Source organism: Pseudoliparis swirei, chromosome 24 (assembly GCF_029220125.1).
Source record: "Pseudoliparis swirei isolate HS2019 ecotype Mariana Trench chromosome 24, NWPU_hadal_v1, whole genome shotgun sequence".
Lineage (NCBI taxonomy): Eukaryota > Metazoa > Chordata > Actinopteri > Perciformes > Liparidae > Pseudoliparis > Pseudoliparis swirei.
In genome coordinates, this window is record NC_079411.1 from 13,228,693 (window position 1) to 13,254,358 (window position 25,666).

The following is a 25,666-nucleotide window of genomic DNA, read 5'->3' on the forward strand; positions in this document are numbered from 1 at the left end:
CATGCACTGTGACTTCTCTTTTGTCTTTGTTATCAAATCTAATCCCTTTTGAGATTTTAGGAGACATCTTAAGTATTATGATAACACTCGGCATGCCATAAACTAGCTGCAGCTTCTTTACTGGATCAGTACAGGCCAGCGAGAATCAACAAACCCACGCCTGCAGGTCCATTGGATCCATCTTTCTCCAAATGTCACCGATCTGTGTTTGTCATGTTTAGCACCACCCATTTAATAGGCTTGGGCAGAAACAGGTCAAAAGTGGAATGTATGTCATCAATACGAGACCTTGAATATGTGGTTGGACCATGGTGGCTTGTCTCTCTCTCTCATCTCTCTCGGTCACAGGGAGGGATGGAAGACCACATCAATGTTTCAGAAAAACTTCATCGATTTTTTGATGGTCCACATGTAAAAGATATTACTGGACCGTGACTTTAAGATTAGTATAGGTCATGATGAATGTAATTTAATTTAATGTTCTACTGTGTATCTGATACAATTGAGGGAGAATATACCAACATCTGCTAGGTTAAAAACAAACACACATAGGAGGTCACATGGAAATGCACATGTAACACATATTTCCTTGATTTTCACATTTCATACTATATTTATTTATATATATATATATATATATATATATATATATATATATAATGTTTTGAATAATACATAAAATGTAAGAAAAGCAATTTTTCTACTGCTCAACATTTTTTAGTTTTTGAGGATGGAGTTTTATTCTGAAAATCTGCGGGCGGAACGGAATCTGCTTGGCCATAATCTTGGAACACAGCCTCATAAAGACTGCGGGCTGAAAAGGAATGACGACTTTCCAGTAACAACAGAGACTCACATCGGGGAAAGGTATTAATTGAATGTTTTATGCAGTCAGAAATAGCTCTAGTGTTCTTTAAACGTAACGAAGCTTTTGCTATGCGTTTATCTTTGTTGCTAAGGTTAGTCAGCCAGCTAACGCTACGTCGTGAAAACACCCAAAATGGCTGATATGTCTGGGTCTCCGTCCGGTAGTCCTGTATTTCCCGGTTTAGATTCATAGTTATCTGATCAAATGCAGCTTTTATTCTATGCTAATGTGATCAGATGCCTACATGTATGTGGTTTATATTTTATTTCGGCTGTAGGTCTGTGTGTAGCTGGTTTGAGCGAGTTTTAATCGAAACCTTGCGCTGGGTTCAGAAACCCTGAACATGAATACCCAACTGGCAGTAAACACACGAAGGTACACGCGAGGGAGGAGAAACCCGAAGTGGCAATATGTCCGTAAAGTGACTCCGCAGGGCCCCGACACCCGTTACCAAGCCGTAGCTTCTTTATCGCCGTTTTTGAGAAGCACTGCTGACAGTTGTGCCATTTCTGGGATTCGTTGAAACACAGAATGAGGATGAATGCCAAAATACGACACCCCTTGTGCTCTATGTTGCAACATAAACCACATTTGAGAACTGCCAAATACGTGGGTTATTTTTCTGACCTCAATTGTGCAGCCAGGGACCTAACGTGTGCATACAATGCTCTGCATATACCTGTCTGCTTATCAAGCCCATGAATGCACCGGCCTGCCTGTTCGGTAAGTGCAGATTCAATTCAATTCAGTTTATTTGTATAGCCCAATTTCACAAATTACAAATTTGTCTCGGAGTGCTTTACAATCTGTACACATAGACATCCCTGTCCCAAAACCTCACATCGGATCAGGAAAAACTCCCAAATAACCCTTCAGGGGGGAAAAAAGGGAAGAAACCTGCAGGAGAGCAACAGAGGAGGATCCCTCTCCAGGATGGACAGGTGCAATAGATGTAATGTGTACAGAAGGACAGATTTAGAGTTAAAATACATTCAATGAATATGACAGAGTGTATGAATAGTTCGTAGAAGGCATATTCCACGATGGAGACCTCCACGATCCATCAGGCAGATGGAGGTAGAGAGGAGTGGGCGGAGTCTCAACAGGACTGGCGTCGTCGGTAGCAGGAATTCCACGACCCAGACCTCGATGATCCATCAGGCAGATAGGATCTATGTCGTCTCATAGGGTCATCGGACCCTATGAGACGTGAAGTCAAAAGGACTCCGGGGAGAAAGCAGATGGGGGCAATAGTTGCATTAACACATGATAAAGCATTGGGAGAAGTCGGTACCATTATTGTTTTATAGTAAAGACAAATGTACGTACTTGGGATGTTGTTGCATCAACTGCTTTTTACTGTTGAAATTTACAATTGTGTGGTACCTTTGTACTACGATGCACACAAAAGATGTTGGATAATGGTCCGACGGGACTCAAATAGCTGGATCGTGTATCGGTGACAATAAGTCGATCTGGTATCGATTACAATTCATTAAATTGCTGTATTTATTTGATACATTTCGATTTCTAAAGTTAGGAAAACAATGTTTAAGTCAATCTTAATGTTGGTAATCGGTGGATACCTAAAGCCCAGGTATTGGGACTGAAAAAGTCCAACTAAGTGCAGTCATATCTCCAGACCGCTTATGTTACTCTACCTTTTATAAAACATTGTGTGAAGTAGCTATCAGGTATTATAATCAAACTGCTATGACTATGGAGGTCTGGTCAGAAATAACAATATGCCAGACATTTTTCATCATAGTATGAACTTAAACAACTTTGCCCTCCCTTTTTATGAATGTATATTGGAAATTATATGTCAACCTGCATGGCTCATCTTCAGATAAATTCCCCTTAGCTTAACCTCGATTTAGCCTCTCAACCTCCTTTACCAATATCTGGCAACATCCTCTTCACCTCTGTCTGATCTCGTTTAACAGCATGCGGGCGTAGCTTTTTCTTAAAAGCTGATATTTGGTCAACGCTGGCTTGGCTTGGTCTGTTCAAAGGAACTTTTCCTTAAAGACTGACTAAATTGATTGGGCACACCAACTTATGTTTTTTGTAAGTTTATGACTTGACATAGAAGACTAATATCTCACTGTCTGGGTCTATGTCACGAGTTAGACTATTGCTAACAATCAAATAAATGTGTTTTGTCAGCCTTGTGTTGGGGAAAAAAAAAAAGACCCATTTAGATCGAGTTGGGCTTAGACACAATATATACAAAATAAGAGCGGATAGATGCCAATACCAAATATAAACTAAAGATCACATGGGCTGTCATGCCTGATTATAACCTGTGTCCAAAACTTTGTGCAAATACATACATCGATGGTATTTAACTCACGGCCAAATATATCAAACACAGTTGAAAGTGTTAAGTTAGTTTACACCATTTTAACATTAGACTTAGCAAAGAAAAGTTCTCTGCAGTTCATAATGTGTTTATTTTTTATTTGTTCCAGGACATGGTAAGTGTGCTTTATAATTTTTAGACATGGCAATGATCTATGTAGCCTGCGGTCAATATTCAGGAGAAAATGTGTTCAATTGTTTGGTTCTTGCTGCGAACATTTTGGCAAAGAGGCCTTTGCCATGTTTGGACAAAGTCCACTGTGTTCTAATGTTGAACATGCATTGCGGGGTTATATTTATTATTTGTGTAAGGCCCAGAGCCTTTGGGCTTTGTGCTAGTGTCCCTTTAGGTTAAATCCATATTGTCTGTGTTGCATAATGTTGCTTTGCTTTCCCGTCCTAAAAGTAAAGCACTGTGAGACTGCAAGAAAAATCTTGAGGTGATTTCACAGTGCTTTGGCAATTTTTAAAGGAAAGAAACCGCAAACAAGATGAAGACTGAGCCAGCTTGTTATTTAACAAGTGCGAGGGGAAAAGGACTTTATCTGAAAACTACTTTTGAAATGAAAAACAAAAGCTTGTTCGTCTGTAATAGTATATTTCTGCTTTCCACCTCACAGCCTCGCTGTGCTCTCCGACAGTAATTTGCACCGTGCGCCTACCCTTCGTTTGGATTCCAGTGCAACATTCTCCATTGCCAACAGCACCAAAGGGACCCATTTCACATTTGGACCAGTGGCTGCTGCTGCAGTGACAACTCTCCGATTGGCTCAGATTGAGACTCAGGCGCATATTGCTCTCCAGCAGATCGCTCTCCAGCAGCTTGCTACACTAGCGACCATAACTATTGGACACCAGTGGTACAACAACGGATTTGCAGGAGCCTTACAGCCTCACCTGGCTCTCCTGAGTCTTCTCAATAGACGGCAGGTTTCATCTGTTGGGCTCAACGTGGACACAAACACTTCCAGAAACACAAGTCTCTCTGCTGCCATGTACCACCACCACTCCCAGCAACAAGGCCCACCGCCTTTCTCTAATGGGCCTAGGCCGCCTCATCAGCAACCTCCGAATCAGCATCAGAACCATCCTCCCTCCAATATGCTGTCGCAGGCCATGGGTTTCCAGTTTCCTCGTCCTACCCAGCTTCCTGATGAAATAGAGTCTGCCTTGGCTATCCGGGGTGCTCGAGACATGGATCACCGCCTCATTGACCACATGAACCGACCAAACCAACACCAGAACCAAGGCTCTGGTTCTGGGATCAGTCAACATGGAAGCTACATCTCTAACCCAATAACACTCGCCTCTGATAATCAGCCTGGCCGCCAGCAAGGAGTAGACTGGTCAAACTATCAACCTCCATCTAAACTGTTTGTCAGTCCTCCACCTAACACTAGCCACCAGACCCAACGACAACAGGGGCCGCAACAGCACCCACAGAGCAGCCATGCTGGAACAAGCATCCCAAGCTGGACAACCCCTGTAAGTGACTCGCCATCACTCCAAGCACGGCACCCATGCCATGCTGGCGGAAGTGGGGGCAGTGGGGAGGGTCAGGCTTTGTACACACCCGAGAGTGCAGGAAGCATCTTGGCTAGTTTTGGACTTTCAAATGAGGACCTAGAAGTGCTGAGTCACTACCCTGATGATCAGCTAACCCCAGACACTTTACCCTTTATACTCCGTGACATCCAGATCAATAAGTCAGGCAACCAGAAAACTGTGGCCTCCACTTCCTCCTCTTCGTTCTTGCGAAGCATCCATGACATGCCGCTGTCTCTTTCCCGCGCTTCACCGTTGACACGTTCACGCACACCAGAAGTACCCAGCCTGCTTACTGTGACACAGACTGCCGGTAAAGTCATTGACTATGGTCATGCAAGTCGCGCAAAGGACGAGACTCAGACCAGAGAGACTTTCAAAAGAGAGCGGCTCTCCAATGAGAGGACAGTAAAAATGTACCCATCCTCGTCGTCCTCCTCATCAAATCCAAAGTTGGATAAAGTGGAAAGGCGGCAGGTTCATTTGGAACACAGTGATTCAAGCAAGCACGGAGACCGGGACTATCGCAGGACAAGTGGCAACCATCGCAAGAGCAGTAGGTCACCTGGGAGAGAATTTCCAGCATCGTCCAAATCTCGTAATTTGGACCGGGACTACAGGCGTGACGGACCCAAACCTAGGCTCCCATCTGAAGCCAAGAGCGAAGCGTCCTTGAGACGGTCTCTCTCCTCTTCGTCTGGCTCAAGACCTCCCAGCAGCAGCAAGAAGTTACCGACCCCCACCATGATAAGTGATTTCTCAGCTGTGTCTCCAAAGGTGTATCCCCATACCTGCTCCCTGTGCCACACACAGTGTGATCAGGAAAAGGTGAGTGCCAATATGCCCTCACACCAATGTCTGAAAGGAATACCATCACATGTTAAATTCTAGTTGGCAGCCTCTCTTCACCAGGCAGTTGTTGAGATAAGAGTGTACTCTGATGTGAGTGGGAGGGTTAGAGGTGGTGTGTGAGTGGGTGGTGGGTCTCCCTTACTGACACAATGTCAGTAAGCAAGTGAGCCGCTTATGTCAAGCTTTTTCTGAGGGCAGGCCCAGAGTCTCAGACTTTGACTCTTCTTACCAGCAAACCCCATTGTTTTGAGTATTGAATCCTAAACTATGCAACTATACTCTAGTTTCCTATGAAAGCATTATTTGTGCTCCTCATAGTCATAACTGCATGTGTCCACCATTTTGGCTGAAAGCTATAATCAGAAATGAAGTGTCTTAAGAGCACAGCTAATTGCTGCTGAAATGGCATCTATTGATCCCTTAATTGCACTTATCGTGTCCTGAACTGAACAATGATGTAATTGTTACATTAAGTACAAGGCTGATGTGTGCCGTGGATTTATTTGATTGACACATTATTATTATTTGGTTGCCATGTGTTTAACCTACCACAGCTCCGCTCAGGCTTTCTCCTCTTTGCCCAAATGAGGGTGTTCTGACTTCAGTAACTGTGGGTGATGTCAGACTACAGCCATGTTTTTCGAAAGACAACTGTCTGGTGAAGTAAAATACGACTTAACAAAAGTGTCGCGATGCTCTTTTTCTTTTGAGCCGCCAAACATGCTTGTAGAACTACTCTTCCTTGACTGGTGAAGTGGGAAAAGATATACATTTGGAACTTCTTTTTGAAGTTTCATGTGCAAGTCTATTACACTTTTGCTTATAAAACCACAATAATGCTATAGGCAGAGAAAAAAGTGCTATGGCTGTTTTGCTCAATAATTTAATGAGGTTTAGCAAACTTAAATGATTCCAGCATTAATACAACAGCATATTAATGCTTAATCAGAATTGTCTACAGTTCCCACGAAATTTACAATAAAGAAAACACTATTGTATAAATCCAACCACAAATTCTTAAACAATCCTGATCCTTTAACCAGTTAATTAGAAACATTTCCAGGTAATCTGTTATAAAGGACAGTTGGGTTCAAATTTTACTGTAGATCTGAACCTTTATACTTAAGCTGCATGGTTACACATCTGGTAATGGACAGGGACAATGTCTAGATCCAATGATCAAAACATATTGTTTTCACAGTCAATGATAAAAGTTGGTATAAACTGATCAAAGCACAATAGGAATGTTTCTTTTGTTCAACAGTAATAGGTTGTTGAATAAAGTCCTTTGCTCGCTGGGAAAAGCCAGTACTCTGTTCTCTGGCTCTGGAGTGGAGTTCCTCATGTTCTCACATGGTGTTATTGACTAAGAGGGAATCGCAAAGTGTTTAAGTGGCGTGTACTCTGCCTCAGTGTTATACTTGTAGTTGAGTGTTACTGTCTTAATCTTTCTTGACCTTAAGTGTTGGATTTTTAAATATCCTGGTATATTTGGACAAAAGCAGTGCATTTTAATTTCTCTCATTTAAAAGATTTTCTTTTTGTCATAATGAATGTTATCCCAAATTCACACGAATGTAATTAATGGCAAAATAAGGGTTGTAGCCTGATGCATATATAATCCATTAATCATCAATCAATTATGTTGCATGTAATGATCACGCCGAATGTGAATTGCTTAAAAAAAGGTAATGGAGACACAATCAACTTGTTGAATACAGGGAATTTATTTTATTTCATTATGAATACAGTTGTCGTACGCCACAGGCTTTGACAAAAGTTGCATTTAGTGTGTAGACAACAGATTGGTGGCTGAGTAGAAATTGGTGTTCTAAAAGAGTTGTCCTCTTCGGGCCTGGAAGCAATAATTATGATGCTAATTTAATGTTTATTTTCTGCCAATGGTACGTAGTGTGCAGTTAAGATGAAATGATAGTCGCACTTAAAATAATGAAAAATGTAATAAGTACAGAAAGTAAGCTCACAATTGATCTGAGAGTCAAGAACAAGATTAAACATTGTTTGGTTGTTCTGCTTGTACTTTGAACATGATATGAATTGAGATTAAAGAATTGGGCCTCAACTGTTCAGGGTTTTTTCCATAAAGACCAGGAAACAAAATACTTGAGTTGTTCACTAGTGAAGTAAGTTGTTTCATTGCTGTGATTTGCTCATTTTATTTATCTTCATTCGTGTTAAATGGGACTCTAGCTTAATTTGTCTAGGATTGTTTCTATGCGTTGTCAGATTGTAATATGTTCCCTTCCCTTTTGTCATTTTTCTTCAGGACTGGGTTGAACATATCAACACCGTCAACCACACTGCTGCCTGCAGAGACCTGCGCAACAAGTGAGTACCAGGGCTGTCAACAGTTAACCATTAATCTGCTGACTGCTAAGAACACTTTGACTGGTTACCCATGTCCGTCTCCAGGTTAATCCATGGTCTATATTTTCATTTGACATGTTAACCATTTGAGCTGTTCAGACAGGACGAGCTCTGCGGTGCCGGATATGTTGCATATGTGAAACAGCTGGAAATACACACTGACGCACCCAGAAACCGGCGAATATCAGCTGATAACAGTGAAGCGATCGATCAGAGAACATGTTACCTGATTTAAAATGCGTCAATAAACTTCAGCAAAGCCTAAATAAAAACCATTTAATGACAAGACATTTATTGATTAAAGCCGCATTTAGCTGGACAAAAGGGAAAGCGTTATTTTAGATTCCACAACTGGCATCCCTCCAGAGGACATTTATATTACCTGCCAAAGTCTATCATCTCCAGTAATCTTCCGTATTTTACCATAGTTACTGAGATAATATTCTGCATTTAGTTTTGGATTACCATTTAAAAAGTTTTAAGCACAATAATCTAATTAAAGATGTATACCGGAGTCAAATTCCATGTATGTGCAAACCTACATGGCCATTAAAGCTGATTCTATTCTATTCTATTCTATCTATTCTATAAATACATTTTAGTTGTGCCATGTAGTAGAAGCAAACATTTGGTCATGCACAGCATATGATCAAACGAGAGTTTAACTCGTACAGCTTTGTGTTGATGCATACAATTGCCGTTGATAATTCTTTTCAAATCCGAGTTTAGGAGTAGAAAATGTTGAATGACATTCTAACGGGTGTTTGTGTGCGTCTCTGAAGGTACCCTGGCTGGAAACCAAATCTACCAAGGTCAGTTGGACTCCAGTTCTTGTTTCTGTTTTTAGCTGTGACCAGCAGCCAATGGGAGTTGGCCCTGTCGTTAGCCGTGTCCCACACACTTCAAATTACTTGACTGCCCGTTCAGCCAATCTGACGCAGATCTTACGGTTATGTATCCATTTGAAAGTGGTTCTATTCATTGTTTCAGATAGCTTGTCTACAATTAGACTAGACGTAGAAAATACAGTCTATGTTTTAGAACCACAAATATCAAGAACAAACTGATCTGAATAACCTTGAATACACATCAAGATCTATTCACAACAGGGTTTAGAATCTTGAATTATTAGCCAGCCATGTTGCTCAGTCAGCAAAAAATGGAAAAAGAACAACAAACACTGATCCACGCAAATGTCGACCTTTCGACTTCTACTTGTCACGATGCGCTGGAGCCTCGCCGGTCACCTCTGCTAATGAATGCTGTCTTTTATCCAGTCGGAGCGGACGATATGGCAGCCGGTCGCTGTGGGATCCCAAGACTCACTCTCCATCCCACTCTGTGTGTCCATCCCTCTCTGGTTCTCCTGACCCTAGTCCTCCTGGCAGCAAACATAAAGTGGGCCCCCATCTCCACAGGCTGCACCCGGGGCCCTACTCTCCTCACAATCAACCTCGCCACCAGCACTTCACAGGTAGACCACATGTTAGATAGAAGTGGGGAAATGTGGAGTTTATTTAATACCACAACATTAATCATTTTAATTGCAACAGTAATTCAAGCTCAAAGTTGGGATGGAAGTAGTACTTAACTATTTAGTGGATTTGGAAATGTCTCGAAATTGGCTTTATCTAACCCATCATTTGTTGTAAACCTTATTCCCTTCAGAAGGTAGTGGTTTTGTTTCTAAATGCACATTCTGAACAGTAGATGGCAGAATGATATGGACAAATGAGCAGTATATTAAATATGTAAATGTCCTTCAGTGTTTTCTTCATGCAGGGAATAAAGATAGATAGATGGATCACATATAATCTTGTAAATGTCGTTTGTCACATGAATCAATCCAGTTGTTAGATGGAGATTTTTTACATCAATTTTAAATAGATAATAGAGAACAATGACCAGTTTCCCTTCCTCGCTAGCTCTTAGCAGCTTACATATTTAGTTTACTGTATATGTACTGTCATCAAACATCTACGTAAACAAATAGAGGAGTCATGTCTCCCTGAGCAAATCAAAATGCTATCAATCTCGTAGCTAATAATACCAAGAGTTTTGAGGAACAAAAGGTAAATTGAGTGGGAATGTTCAAATGGTACACACAGGGACTTTTAATGGCCAAACGTTTGGCCATACACCTTTTTTAAATTGTATTTGTGAATATCTCCGTAACCATTTCTGTCCTCCGTATGATTCATGGCATGTCTACAGGGGGTTCTTTTCGAAGTGGTGTGACGCGTCCTCAGGATGTTGACAAGTTCTCCACTGGAGCCGGCCGGCATCCATTCTCGTCTAAGGGAGATCATGGCTCCAAACATGGACCACTACAGTCATTCACCAAAACTCCCAAGAGCGGGACCAAGCCTGGAACCAAGTCGACTAAGACGGCAAGTGCCAAGCCTGCTGATGAACAGCTGGTTGTACAAGGATTAACATAGAATAACTGTTTTGAACCAAACTTGGACAAAAGTTCTCAGCTAGTTTTGCAAAGAATAATACATGAGAAGGAGGGTAGCTCATACGGAACAAGCAACACTATTTAATTTGACCTGAGCAAGTTACACGGTTTTGTACTGTACTAATAGTAAAAACTAGTTTTATTTTAGGCACGTTTATTCCTGAATATGTGTCTCATAAAACAACAAACGCCTCCGCAAATCGACCATGTTCATAAAGTAGCTTAATGGCAGTGAGGATGTATTTGTGAAAGTCTGACTGACATATCAGTAAACTATCATTGGACTATTATTGATATGATTATATATTAATAAGACAAGTTGATTAATCCCCAGTGTTGAAACTCATTTGCCACCCAAAATGATAACAGACAACGATAAACTCAACCAGTCAACAATAGACACAGTGCACAGCAGACAAGAAACACATCACAAGGGGTAAATAACACCAGAACATGACATGATTGACATCAGAAAGATAAAAACCACATCTAACGGTGTTCATTAAAAGCTGCTGCTGGAACGAAAGACCGTAATCGTTCAGTGGAACACTGAATGCTCCGAGTATAGCCGGTTACAACTTGACTAATGTTCCCTAAACCTGCTTAATGTTTGAAATGAGTTTAGGAGACGCCAGCTTTTACACCACTTCAGGTATTTGTTATTTATGGTTCTAAAGCTTACGGCTGCAAGAGGCGGATTTCAGCCACAATACCACAGATGGTTTAGTTATAGTGGCTTGACAAGTTGATGTTAGAATTATTCAAATTTCACAAAGTTAGCAAATGTTTATGTTCAGCCACCTCAGTACTTTTCTCGAACCCAACCAAAATGTCATTGTCTATAAAGTTCAGTACTTGATCAAAGTGTTGAAATCTGGCTTCTGGTTGTCTCAACCTGGTGCTCTCCTTAACTAACCTAAACCCCGATGCTGTTGATGTTCAGGCTGCCAAGCTTCCACCACCCAAGAAGAAGAGGAAAATCGTGGCTCCGGCTTCCCAGGATTCGTCTGTTGCAGCTCGTCTGGTTTATCTGACGGGCATCCCAAAGGATGCGTCTGAGCAGGAAGTTACGGACGTGGTGGGGTCCTTTGGCAAGATCAACAACGTGATCCTCATGCCATGCTCGGAGGAAGAGAGCCAAAAGGTGCTATCTGAGTAACATCGTGGTTATTGGGGGGGATGTTCAGGTCCATTAGAGAACAGTTTGAATGGAATTTAAGTATTTTGCCTATTTAAAGGCAAGACGGATATTAGAAAAGAACAACACCTGCAGGCAGCCAGGAAGGGGTCCAACAACCCACTCAACCCATAGACTTTTGAATAAATGCAATTAGGAAGTTTTTTTATTCATTAATGTATTACTTAACCCTCCTGTCGCCTTAGGGTCATTTTGACCCGATTAAATATTTAACCCTCCTGTTACCTTTATATTTACTAACATATTTTACCCTTTGGGTTCAATTTGACGCCAGCAATTAAAACCTCCAGAAAATTATTAGAATTAATATTGTTTTCCAAGTTTAAGTGTGAGGCACTTTATGTTTGTTTGTTGACTACCGAAAGAACACCGACATTAAACATTGAATGGGGTCAAATTAATCCTAAGGCGACACGAGGGTGTAATATTGATTCGGGTCAAATTGACCCTAAGGCAACACAAGGGTTAAAGCTCTGGCTGATGTTGCCGTTGTTGCTGTCTGCTCATTTTGTGAATATTACAGCAAAAATAAATAACATGCAATCAAAGGGAATCAAATTTGATTTCATCGTTCCCTTTTAAAGGATGATGTTTTTCTCTGTTTTGTCGGAGCAACATTAGCCACATCTACGTACAAATTAAATAGAGCTGCAGCCGACGAGAAAGTCCTGCAAATAGTTTGAAATGACCCTGGTAGCCGTGGATACGATGGGCTCTGAACATTTCCTGGCTCTGTTGCTGAACACATTTTAACTTGCTCTCCCTCCCCTGTTGCAGGCGTCGGTATGCATGGTGACGGCTGAATGCGCCCAGGGTCTGGCCAGCTCCACAACTCTCTCCATCAGAGGCCAACAAGTCACTGCTTCAATCACCAAGGTATGATGTGGAAAATATCTACATTAGGCATTGATGGTGTATCGCGTTTAAACCCCTTGATGCATACAAACATGGAGCCTGAATGAGTAAAAAGCAGTGGAGAGTAAGTTTAAGAAGAGGCTGATGTTCATTTAGAAACCATTTAAACCGCAAATCTTTTGTAACTTTTGTATGTATTATCTCGTATACTTTCAGTGAACACATTTTATTTGTTTTAGAAACCTGAAGCAGGGCAGTCCTCTGACGATAAAGACAGGTTTGTAACAGTTTCTCACCTGAAACATTTTCCTTTTTAACCCCATGTGCTGCACACTCGCCATGCTCTCTTATTCACATTACTGTTTCTGTTTTTACTGTTTCTGTTTCCACAGCAAACCTGCTCCAGCACTGGAAAAAGATGCCGCCGAGGAGAATTCTGGTAGGAAAACGATAAACTGGGGGTCTACATTACTCACCGATAACATTGTCAAAAAACGCTTAGTTTGAAAACAATGTTTAGGCTCGGAAAGGATAATCCCTCTCAATCATCAATATGACCCACTAGAAGTGTGTGTGTGTGTGTGTGTGTGTGTCTGTCTGGAGTTTCTCTTTTCTTATTTGTTTGGGATGTTTCTGGGCGTCAGCAGAGCGCCTTTGCGCCCCACGTGACCCCCAGCCAATAAGCAGGTGCAGCCCGTTCAGGTCGCCCGCCCCTCAGCGTCTGATACAGAAGCACAAATCGGTCTCCTTTTATCCTGTTTATGATACAAAGCTGTGGTATTTGATGACCTGGGATGAAAACTGGTTGTTCCATGTCTGTTTTGATGTGCCCCAGCGTCCCCATGGTTCTCTCTGGCTGCGTGCAGAGGGCAGCTAGAGAGAGTCTGTTTGACCGAAAGCCACGCAGAGCGGACAGGAAGAAGCCTGAGTTTTGGCGACATTCATCCATGATATGGCAACATGGCACCTTCCGCAGGGTTATGTTATGAGGCGGTGTGGGTTAGTTAATTTGTGCTTAGAGCATAATCGCTTTGACACAAAAAATATCTTCCGATGACTCATTGCTTTGTTCTCGCGAACGCCACTCGCTCTCCTCATTCGCCTCGCAGCTCACATGACCACTAAGGGGCCAACTGCAACATATTAGCTAGACTTTATTGATTTATAATTGAGCTGCCTGACATTCCTCCTGGGCTGTGCCTTGGGGTCCTGCCCATGAATATTGAAAATATAATCCTTGACAGGCACAATCCTGATTGAAGGCCGATACTTACTGAAAACATGTTTGACTTAATAATAATAATAATCATTTATTTTATATAGCGCTTCTCTAGACACTCTAAGTCGCTTTACAGTCCAGAGTCCAGTAGTCATACACACAGAGTCATACCGGTGGTGGTAAGCTACATCAGTAGCCACAGCTGCCCTGGGGCAGACTGACGGAAGCGTGGCAGCCAATCTGCGCCTACGGCCCCTCCGACCACCACCAACATTCATTCACATCCATACGAACCGGGGTGAGGCTGCGGTGTATGTCTTCATGATGGTGGGGGAAACCGGAGTACCCGGAGTAAACCCACGCAGGCACGAGGAGAACATGCAAACTCCACACAGAAAGGACCTGGAACGACCGGGACGACCGAGATTCAAACCCAGGGCCTTCTTGCTGTGAGGCGACAGTGCTAACCACTGAGCCACCGTGCTTGACTGAGAAGATTATAGACACCGCTCTCACTTATAAGGAGTCGAGACCCCGTTCTTCTGAAGTGCCCTCCACAGGACTCCCCCTAACCCCCACACCATAAGCCTTCTCAAAGTCTACAAAAAACATCTAGACTGGGTGGGCACCTCCTCTAACCCCGAAGGAAGTTGTGAACATGGCTAACTCTGATTCCAGTCTGTGGGGCCAGGGGTCGGCACACCTTGGTCGCCCCCTAGCCTGGCGCAATCTACACGTCCCACCATGCCTATCCCTGCAAGCGGTGGGGCCACAGGGCCACGGCTCCATGTGCCACTCCTGTAGCTAAGACCCATGTAGACGGGTCGGTCACGTCATGCCTTGTGGTTGTGGTGTTGAAAACATACTATACCATACTATCATGCAAGATGGCGCCGTGCCAACGGCTGCCTGTCGCAGTAGCTGCCCATATGCAGGGTTTTTCATGGGTCAAAATGGGTCTTCGGTGCTCCCAAAAAATGTGATGCGCGCACACGGGTGAGCACACTCTCACGTCCCCCCCCCCCCCGTCAACAACTCTTCTCTGCTCGCGCCTCGCTCAGCGGTGATTTTTTACTTTTTTTTCCATCGCAGACTTTTTTTGCCTTAGGCGCTCGGGAAAACGGGTTAGGCGCTCGCCCAAATTTTCTCTATGCAGGAAAAACCCTGCATATGCTTTTTATTTTATTGTCTTTCTTTCCACTTTTCCTTTCTTTTCCTTTTCTTTCACATTGGTCTAGGAGAGCCACAGCAAACAATGACTGGGACCGTTGTTTACTCGCACGCTCAGCTGATTGCGCTGTGCAGGCCGCAGCTTCTGCCTGGAGACAGACCTGTGATCCCAGTGAAGCGACGGAAAAGGGCTCGGGGCTGCAGATCGGGTGTCAAGCGGAGGGCTAAAACGAGCAAATACAAATCCTCGGTACCGGCGATCATAACGGGGAACGTGAGGTCTTTGGCGAATAAGACGGATGAGCTCGGCGCGCTGGTAATGACTGAGAGGATCTTCCGTGAGAGCAGCCTCTTGTGTTTCACTGAGACGTGGCTGCACGCGGACTATCCGGATCACAGCGCGTCCGTGCCCGGCTTCAGGACTGTTCGGGCTGACAGAGACGCTACACAGAGCGGTAAGAAGAGGGGGGGCGGGATCGCTGTTTATGTGAATGAACGGTGGTGTAATCCCGACCATGTGTGCGTGAAGGAGCGCTTCTGTGGCCCGAACATTGAACTGTTGGCCGTGGGGATGCGCCCTTATTATTTGCCGAGGGAGTTCACGTCCGCCATTGTGGATGTCGTGTACGTGCCACCATCAGCTGACGCTGAGGAAGCTGTGGACACCATCCACTCCACTGTGTCTGCTCTGCTGAATCATCAGCCTGGAGCTTTCATGACTATCACTGGTGACTTTAACCACACCACATTGGATAAAGCTCTGCCAACCTTCCATCAGTATATAGACTGCCCAACAAGGAACAATAAAACTCTGGACTTGCTGTATGCTAATACAAAGGATGCATACAGTGCCACTGCCCTTCCCCCCCTCGGCAGGTCTGATCATGACCTGGTCCGGCTGACACCCAGGTATGTTCCTCTGGTGAAGAGGCTGCCTGTGACCACCAGGACTGTGAGGAGGTGGTCTCTGGAGGCTGACGACGCTCTACAGGACTGCTTCGAGTCAACGGACTGGGATGTGCTGTGTGGACCGCACGGGGAGGACATCAACAGTATGACCGACTGCATCACGGAATACATCAAGTTCTGTGAACACACCACCATCCCATCACGGACTGTGCGCTGCTTCCCCAACAACAAGCCCTGGATCACCAGGGACCTGAAGGCGCTTCTCAACATGAAGAAAGCTGCTTTTAGGTCTGGGGACAGGGATGAGCTGAGGAGAGTCCAGCGCAACCTGAAGGTGAAGCTCTGGGATGGCAAGGACTCCTACAGGAGGAAGCTGGAGGCCAAACTCCAGCTGAACAACACAAGGGAGGTGTGGTCTGGCATGAAGCAGATAACTGGCTTCAAGGTGGGAGGGAGACAGCCAGGGGGCTCCCTGGAGAGGGCCAACGAGCTGAACTGTTTCTTCAACTGGTTCAGTTCACAGCCCTCCCCCGTCTCCTCCACACATCACACCTCCCAAACACCTCCCCCTCTGTCCCCCCTGCTGAGCTGCACATCCACCGAGCCCTCAATAACAATGGGCTCCTCCACCCCACCCCTCTCTCTGTGACGACTGACCAGGTGAGAAGACAGCTGGAGAAACTACTCCAGCGCAGAGCTGAAGGTCCTGATGGCATCAGCCCCAGGGTCCTAAAGACCTGCGCCACCCAGCTGTCTGGTGTCCTGCAGCACCTCTTCAACCTCAGCCTGAGGCTGGGGGAAGTCCCGTGCTGTGGAAGACGCCGTGCCTGGTCCCTGTCCCAAAGAAGTCAACACCATCTGGCCTCAATGACTACCGACCGTCGCCTCACCTCCCATGTGATGAAGGTGCTGGAGAGGCTGGTCTTGGCCCACCTCCGGCCGCAGGTGAAATCGTCGCTGGACCCTCTGCAATTTGCTTACCAGCCTCATGTGGGAGTGGACGACGCCATCATCTACCTGCTGCAACGAGCTCAGTCGCACCTGGATGGAACCGGTGTCTCTGTGAGAGTCACTTTTTGACTTCTCCATTGCATTTCACACCATCCAGCCACTGCTGCTGAGTGAGAAGCTGCGGTGGCCGGTGTGGACGCGTCCACCATCTCCTGGATCACTGACTACCTCACAGGCAGACCACAGTTTGTCAGAATGGGCCGTGTGCTGTCTGGAACGGTGGTCAGTGATGTTGGAGCCCCACAGGAACTGTTCTGTCTCCCTTCCTCTTCACCCTGTACACCAGTGACTTCCAGTACAACACGGAGTCATGCCATCTGCAGAAGTACTCTGATGACTGCAGTGGTCGGGTGTATTAGGGATGGACGGGAGGAGGAGTACAGGGCAGTGGTGAGTGACTTTGTAAAGTGGGCCGATGAGAACCACCTGCGGCTGAACGTGGCCAAGACCAGAGAGATGGTGGTGGACTTCAGGAGGAAGGCGACAGCTCCTCCACCTCTGAGTGTCCTGGGAGTGGACGTGGACATGGTGGAGGAGTACAAGTACCTGGGTGTCTCCATCGACAGCCGACTGAACTGGAAGGCCAACATCAACGCTGTGTACAAGAAGGGGATGAGTCGACTCTTTTTCCTGAGAAAGCTTCGATCCTTCAACGTGTGCAGCAAGATGCTGGAGTTATTCTTCCAGTCGGTTGTCGCCAGTGTGCTGCACTTTGCCATTGTCTGCTGGGGGAGCAGCATCGGAGCCGGTGACACCAGCCGTCTTAACAAACTGGTTAGGAAGGCTGGCTCCATCATCGGCTGCCAGCTGGAGCACCTGGAACAGGTGGTGGAGAGGAGGACGTTGAAGAAACTGCTGTCCATATTGGACAACCCGGACCACCCTCTCCACCACCTCCTACAGGGACAGAGGAGGACTTTCTCCAGACAGGACAGATACAGGAGAACATTCCTGCCGACGGCTATGAGGCTCTACAACAGATCACCTCTTGCCAGATCGTAATATTTACACTATGTTGATCTGCACTTCACACATTTCATTTTCATTTACACTACACACATACACACATTTTGCACACTGTCTATATTTAATATTTTAATATTTAATTTAATTTGTCATTAGTATTGTGTATGCATATATGTTGTATATATACATATATATTTTATTTTATATTTTACTTTGTATACTTCTTGTATACATCTATATCTTTCACTTGTATACATCTATATCTTTCATCCCTGTTTTTTATATTTTATTTTGTATTGTGTGTTTAGTTTATTGGTGCTGCTACTGTTACGACACATTTCCCCTTGGAGATTAATAAAGTATCTATCTATCTATCTATACTAAAATAACATAATTGTGGCTCTGTTTGCACTTTGCCCTCTCTCTCTCCCTCCTCCAACTCCACACCACAGGAGGCGATGCTGACCAGAAGACTTCTGATGAGGTACATGATGCACACATACCCTGTGAAATATAAATATCAGTGTTATAAAGGGCTGGTGAGTGTAGTCATTCAAATCCAGAGGGCCCTGGGTGATTATCACTTGTAATAAAATATTCGTATTCACTTATTTTGTTTCTCGTTTTACATCTCAATACAATGTCTCCTACAGAAGGGCATGGTGATGGTCACAGGACTTCCAGAGAGCGGCTGGTCAGAGAGTGACCTCATCAAGCTGGTCCAGCCCTTCGGAACTCCCTCTGACATCATCATGGCAACACAAATTGGAAAGGTTGGTCTGTTCTGTTAGTTTTGGCTCCACAGGAGCTGTTCAGTAGGATCGTCACAAAAAATGATCATGGATACCACAAAACAAAATAGTGTCGACATAACTCATCTGTCCATACATAATATTGTTCAATGTTATTTTATTAATAGAGTTCATTACTTATATTATGTATACGTTATATGCTTGTATTTTATTGATATTATCATTTAAAATACTATGACCATTTCCTGAGGACATAAAGTTTACGCACAGTGTTCTTGGATGTTAGGTTCTCGTGTCACTGCCAGACATGGAGATGGCTCAAGAAATCGTAAAAGTCCACGACTTGATCCCGGCAAAGATTCAAGACTCTGAGCTGAAGATGATCCATCTCAAACAGCGTATTGGTCTCAGCACACCGGTAGGACTGTCATCACTTCCTCTTTCTCATATTGATCATCTATGATCTTCTGAAGCTTTCTGATGTTCTTTGTTCGTCGGCTCACTTCTGAGATGTTGAGTGTTTGACATTGTACTGTGTTGAACAATGTCCTTTGATCAATAACTGAGATAAATACAGAATCATTCTTTCTACAGGTGGCTCTCTACAATCTTCTAATGGGATCAGCGGACACATTAGTGAGTATTTCTACCGGTTGACTTCTCTGTCCCAATAATGGTTTGTTGATTTCACAGCGACAGTGCACATTGAATACACGTTGCTGGAACTGCTTCAGAGTTAATCTGTAGTCCCTGGACGATGGTCACGTTATTGATCATTCAACATAGTGTGTGACTGCGACAACACATCCTATACAACTGGGAACGCTGTGTTTGAGGTTCTCCCCTCAGACCGAAGATGAATTGACGACCAGATTTACGTTGCTGTGAAATCGTCCTTTATTGACGTGATGAATGTGTCTGACTAATATGCTTTGAACTGATTGTGACCTCGCTGAACTGGGCATGATTTTGCATTTTGCAGGAGAGTCCCGTTCTCGTCGGCTGGAGCTGCCTATTGGTGATCAGTAACGTTCCCAACACGGCATCCGCCTCCTCTGAGGTCCAGAAATTAGTGCGACGCTTTGGTACCGTCATCAAGACCCTCGTGCTCAACAATACGGTGAGGGCTGTTCGTCTGCAGCTGCAAACATGCTCTCCCATTATCTCCTGCAGCCGGCTTGTTAGTCGAAAAGCTCCAGCGCAGTGCGAGTGCCCTCGGCCACGGCTATGGCCTGGGTTGAGAATGTGGTTCTCCCCATATCCGTCATGTCTCACCTTTTTTATTTGTCAGGCAAAGACGGCTCATATGCGGCTGGGCTGATGATGTATCTCTTCCTGCTCAGGTCATCTGTGAAATGGCTACTGCAGCTATGGGCTTGTCTGTGTACAAACGTTTCCAGATGTTTCCGTGCATCATCCACAACAACCCGCTGTTCTTCTCCCGCAAGCCAGACCCCAAAGCCAACATACAGACCAAAGTCATTCCCGCATTCCTTGAGTCCTCTGAGGTTGGTAGCTTTGATAATTAATTTGCAGTGGTAGTCATAAATTATGGAACATCCATTTAGACATCTGTGTCCACTACTGCCATAGATGTCTGCAGCTTGAACTCGTATCAAACACCTGATTAATGGGCTTGATGGGACACGATCAGTACCTCTCTGTCTCTGATTGTAGGACACAGCTGCGACTAACAAAGGCAGCCAAGCAGCAGCTGCAGACCAAGAGGAGACGGCACCTCAAGAGAGTTCTGAATCTCTATTGGAGGATGTTGAAACGGACGGCGCTTCGAAGGACGAGAAGGCGAAGAGCACCGACATGACCGTTGGTGAAGACGAAGCTTTGGGAGCAAACGGGAGCCAAGGCGACGACGACATCAAAAAGGACGAGCTTACTGTTGCCGGTTGTGACTCTGTGGCTGCACCGGGCGCTGAACCTGAATCGGACCTGGAGACGCACATGGGGGAAGGATCAGCTGTTGAAACTGTCATGGAGACAGCCGAGGAGAACAAAGATGCGTCTGCGTCCACGGCCCGCAACCACGAGACTCCTGCTGGTGAAGAGGCAAAGACGTCTCGCTCTGATGGCGACGCAGCTTCCCAGGAGGCGGCCATGCCAGAGCTCCCGAAGGTACAATTTCCAGGTTGCGTAGAAAAGTTCATAAATCTCCAATATTGATATGAGTGAGTGTTGACGTCTCTTTCTGATCCCTGTTCTATCAGGTGACACAGGAGATGGTGAACACGCTGCTGTTGGAGTGCCGAACAAGGACCGCCGGCCATCCCAACAGCACGGCGCCTCCCGCCAACGGAGAACAGGGGGACACACAAATGGAGACGGAGCATGTTGACACGGCAACAAAGGAGACAAAAGAGCCAGCCAAGAATCACACGGAGGAGGAGGTGAAGAAGCAGGAGAGGGAGCTGAAAGAGAGGGAGGCGAGAAAAGAGAAGGAGACGAGCGAGAGAGAGAGGAAGGAGAAGGAGAGAAGGGACAGGGAGAAGGAGGAGAGGACCAAGCGGGAGAGGAACGAGAAAGCCAGGAGGGAGAGGGAGAGGAGGGACAAAGAGAGGCGGGAAAGGAAGAGAGCATACAGTGAAGATTTGCCAGGGTCAAGGTCGTCCTCCAGGTCCGAGGGATACAAGCAGAGCTCCTGGAAGGATGAACCGGGTCACAACTCTGAAGCGGAGGCCGAAATGGTAAGACGGCACAGCGGGTCACAACCAGTTGGCTCTCCTCTTTATTCGTTTCCTCACGCGTTCTTTTGTCCTGTCGTAGAATCAGGCGGGGGAGGAGCTCGATGACTTCCCATTCAACTTGAGTGACTTTGTGACGGTTGACGAAGTCGGAGATGTGAATGACCTCCCTTCCTCTGTTCCCATGGAAACCACCGAGGAAGGAGAGGATGCTCCCACGTCTATCCTGGCGGAAGCTCCAGTGGTACACATGAAACTTGTTCTCTGCGTGTTTATCACGGTTTGTGAGATTTTAAACCTCCACAATGAAACCTCATGGTCCTCTTTCTGTTTGTAGGACACACCCACCATCGCGTCAGTCGCCCCAGCGACCGCGGTAGAGTGTGACGAGCTTGCATCAGAGCCCGAAGCTGTGACTGTGTCCACAGCTGAGACGACCGATGTTTTAGAGTCTTCAGCTCTCACCGTCATCGCTGCAGCTTCCCCAGCGACGTCACACGCCGACTCTCCGCCCGGCCAAACGCACGCAACACGCCGACCAGAAGGTAATGGTCTCTCATATCGCCGTGGGCCGGTCTTATGAGGATGAGCAGCTGAAAACCGACAGCTCTAATAATGAATCCAAGGAATTGAATTCTAAGTCTTAAAAGATTTATTTTGTTCATTCTTCTATAGAAGCCACTCTGGACTCCACCACTGAGGTTGAACCGCTTCCCGTACCGGCAGCTTCAGCTGCCCCGGCTGGCTCCTCCTCCAGCAGCCCAGGAACAGGAGTCGGGACTTTGGAGGGGGAGAAAGAGGAGAATGCACTCAATCCCAGTGAGGCTAATAAGGAGGAGATGGTGTCGAACAAAACGGAGGAAGAGGAGAAGAAGTGGGATGAAAAGGACAAAGAGACGGAAGAGCCTTCTGTGGAAACGGGTATGGTTTACATGATCTGTGTGGCAGCAGTGCCGTAGTGGGTAAAGAATCAGCCGGCTAGTTACCAGCACATCTTGACTTGGATCCTTGAAGGGGTTGAGAACATGTGAACGTGTAAAATGACAACTGTGTGGCTGTACAGGAAGCTCCAAGTGGTGCAAAGTTCCTGCAGAGTTCTGTTAATTGAATGCATCTTGTCCTAATTTACCTCCTCTTGAACATGTTTGGGGACGACGGCGCCTCTTCTTTCTGATTTGTAGCTGCTAGATTAAAACATGCAGGATGTTAGTAACGACACCAGGATGAAAATGCATGGACCCGTTTGAAAGACCACGACCACGAGGCTCCCTGGTTAAGCCTGCTGAGTAAAACCAGGACCAGGTCTTTGTTTTGCCCTGTTCCAGATGTGTGTACATGTCTGTGTGTCTCACAGGAATGTACGAGAGGTCTGAAGATCTAGCAAACAGCGAAGAGGAGAGCGTGAAGAAGAAGTTAATGGAGTACACCCTTCCTCCTTTTAACCCCAGCAGCCCAGTCGGTAAGACACTGTTTAGTCACCACGTCTGCCGTAACACTTTCACTACCGCGTTGATCTGGGTTTAACATGCGTGTCCCACAGGTATGGAGTACTTGGTCCCAAAGACGGGTTTCTTCTGTAAAGTGTGTCATAGGTTCTTCAGTGGAGCCAAAGAGGCAGAGATAAACCACTGCAAGACCCTCAAACACTATGAGAGCCTCAAACACTATGAGAGCCTACAGGTAGGCAACACACACACACACACACAAAGTTGTATGGATAGTCTGTTAAGGCCCGAAAGCAATAAATGACGCGCCTCATTTTGACTGATGGTGTACTGTAGGCATCGATCTGACATGTCAACACCACAGAACCAGAAGTTTTAGGAAAAGGTCCCTACTTTGGCAACAGTTTTTACTTTTTATATTACAGAAACAATCACGCAATCCAGTAAAAAGAAAGAGACTCATGTCTGTTCCAGTTGTACAATAGTGTCACAGAGTGAAGCTTCTCTTACCTCCGTAAACGATCTCCGTCTGCGTTCAGACACCAGACATTAAGTTACACAAAGTCCAGCTGACGTTCCTCATTTGAACTGGTGAAAGCAACAGTGAAGGTTTCTTTTACGAAATGTTGTCCTCTGGAGAAAAATCCTGAACTTTTGATTTCTTTTAACTTTCTCTGAGAAGATTTTGGTCACGAGTCCTCATTTTGACGCCCTAACAGCTAAACGCGGTCAGCTTAGAGGGCGGCAGAGCTCATCCAAGGGCCAGCTGACTGGCACATTCCAGGTTGTGCTTATGTAAAATAAATCTAACGGGTTGAGTGACCAGTGATGAGTGGCTCGATGTGGTCGTTAGGTTTTATGTCTTAAATGGTAGTCAAAGGTGAACTGTAATCATAACATTCTCTTTGCTCCTGAGCTTGTTGTACATCTTAATTTGTGTCATTACACACCCATGCAGGAAATTTGAGGAAAACCTTTGAGTGACCAAAGCTAATTTGGACAGTAGAAGAAAACACTAAACCAAGTCTGGTGGTGAACAAGAGGTCCAGTGGCCTGTAGAGTACTAGATTCAGTCAGATCAATAGTTTCTCTATGAATGGTTATTCCACAGTCCTCACTCTTTTGGACTCTTATTGTAATACAGCTTTCAATATATTCAGATGTGTGTTTGGTCAAAAAGAGGCCAGAATATTCCGGTCTAATCCAGTTTCCTTGTTCAATCTCTTCTAGAAATACTTGAAGACCACTGACCCAGAACTTGTCGGTCAAACCTGACTCCACCTGAGTGCGGCTATGAAAGTCTTGACTGAATTCACCATTCCCCTCCTGCGTATTGTCTCTTTATTTCTCACGAAGGGTCCAGATTCTCATATTGATGCAGATTAGAATATGTGCTTTAGATTGTTTTTGTTGATGTTTTTTTTAAGAGAGATTAGTAGAAACTGGAAACAGTGGAAGATGAAGGCTGTAAGGACAATAAACAGTTTGAATAAATGGTCTGTTGTCTCTCCATCAGTGTGTGGTGTACGCTGAGAGCTCTGATGGTAAAAACATGTAGAGAAGCTTTAAAGCAGGTTTGAGCACACAGTAGGGGTGCAACGGATCATGAAACTCCCAGTTCAGATCAGGTGACGGATCAAAGTGGCACAATAGAAATAAGGGTGCCAATATCATTTGCAAATTACAAATTTGCCCCCGAGTGCTTTACAATCTGTACACATACGACATCCCTGTCCCAGGACCTCACATCGGATCAGGAACAACTCCCAAAAAATGTGTACAACCCTTTATGGGCGTCTACCTGTCTCTTGGACCCCATCCCGACGAGGCTGCTTAAAGACGTTTTGCCTTTAATTGGCAGCTCTCGATTAGATATTATCAATGTGTCTCTGCTAACAGGCCACGTACCACACTCCTTCAAAGTGGCTGTTATTAAACCTCTCCTGAAGAAGACCACTCTGGATCCAGAGGTGTTGGCTAACTACAGACCGATCTCTAACCTCCCCTTCCTCTCCAAGATCCTTGAGAAAGTGGTGGCAAATCAGTTGTGCGACTTTCTACATCATAATAGTTTATTTGAGAAATTTCAATCAGGATTTAGAAAACACCACAGCACCGAGACAGCACTGGTGAAAATTACAAATGACCTCTTAATGGCAGCAGATAAAGGACTCCTCTCTGTCCTGGTCTTGTTAGACCTTAGTGCTGCATTCGACACCATTGACCATGACATCCTATTACAGAGACTGGAGCAGGCGATTGGCATTTCAGGCACGGCACTAATTTGGTTTAAATCCTATTTATCAGATCGATCACAATTTGTATTTGTAAACGATGACGCCTCGATAACCACCAACGTTAATCACGGAGTTCCACAAGGTTCTGTGCTTGGACCAATTTTATTTACCTTATACATGCTTCCTTTGGGCAATATTATCAGGAAACACTCCATAAACTTTCATTGTTATGCAGATGATACTCAACTATATTTATCGATAAAACCAGAGGAGAGCAACCAACTCGGTAAAATTCAAGCATGTCTTAGACATAAAAACATGGATGACCTGCAACTTCTTGATGTTAAACTCAGACAAAACCGAAGTAATTTTAATCGGCCCTGAGCACCTCAGAGATCAATTATCTGGTGATGTGGTTTCTGTAGACGGCATTGCCCTAGCATCCAACACCACTGTAAAGAATCTTGGCGTTATCTTTGATCGGGACTTGTCCTTTAACTCCCACGTAAAGCAAATCTCAAGGACTGCATTCTTTCATCTCCGTAATATTTCAAAAATCAGGCACATCTTGTCTCAAAAAGATGCAGAAAAATTGGTTCACGCGTTTGTTACTTCGAGACTGGATTACTGCAACTCCTTATTATCAGGCTGCTCTAATAAATCTCTTAGGTCCCTCCAGTTGATCCAGAATGCTGCAGCTCGTGTTCTCACTAAAACTAAGAAAAGAGAT

At 44.9% G+C, this 25,666-nt stretch overlaps 1 protein-coding gene across 3 annotated transcripts; it reads left to right on the forward strand.

Annotated features, from left to right (window-relative positions):
• Positions 1–793: 793 nt before the first annotated feature.
• On the forward strand, positions 794–24,198 carry LOC130189456 (zinc finger protein 638-like). 3 transcript variants are annotated; one of them, XM_056408227.1, is made up of 25 exons: positions 794–867; positions 3,853–5,605; positions 7,917–7,978; positions 8,800–8,829; positions 9,295–9,491; positions 10,232–10,407; positions 11,422–11,622; positions 12,454–12,552; positions 12,771–12,808; positions 12,924–12,970; positions 14,989–15,375; positions 18,259–18,290; positions 18,460–18,579; positions 18,845–18,976; positions 19,153–19,194; positions 19,541–19,678; positions 19,902–20,066; positions 20,236–20,688; positions 20,781–21,257; positions 21,337–21,498; positions 21,592–21,799; positions 21,930–22,175; positions 22,609–22,713; positions 22,795–22,934; positions 23,930–24,198. In XM_056408227.1, the coding sequence occupies exons 2-25, from the start codon at positions 4,226–4,228 to the stop codon at positions 23,972–23,974; spliced, it is 5,082 nt and encodes a 1,693-aa protein (XP_056264202.1). In that variant the 5' UTR covers positions 794–867; positions 3,853–4,225; the 3' UTR covers positions 23,975–24,198. The 3 variants fall into 3 exon arrangements, with proteins under 3 accessions (XP_056264202.1, XP_056264203.1, XP_056264204.1); XM_056408228.1 differs by having other exon boundaries at positions 20,236–20,664; XM_056408229.1 differs by lacking the exon at positions 14,989–15,375.
• The last annotated feature ends 1,468 nt before the right edge of the window (positions 24,199–25,666 follow it).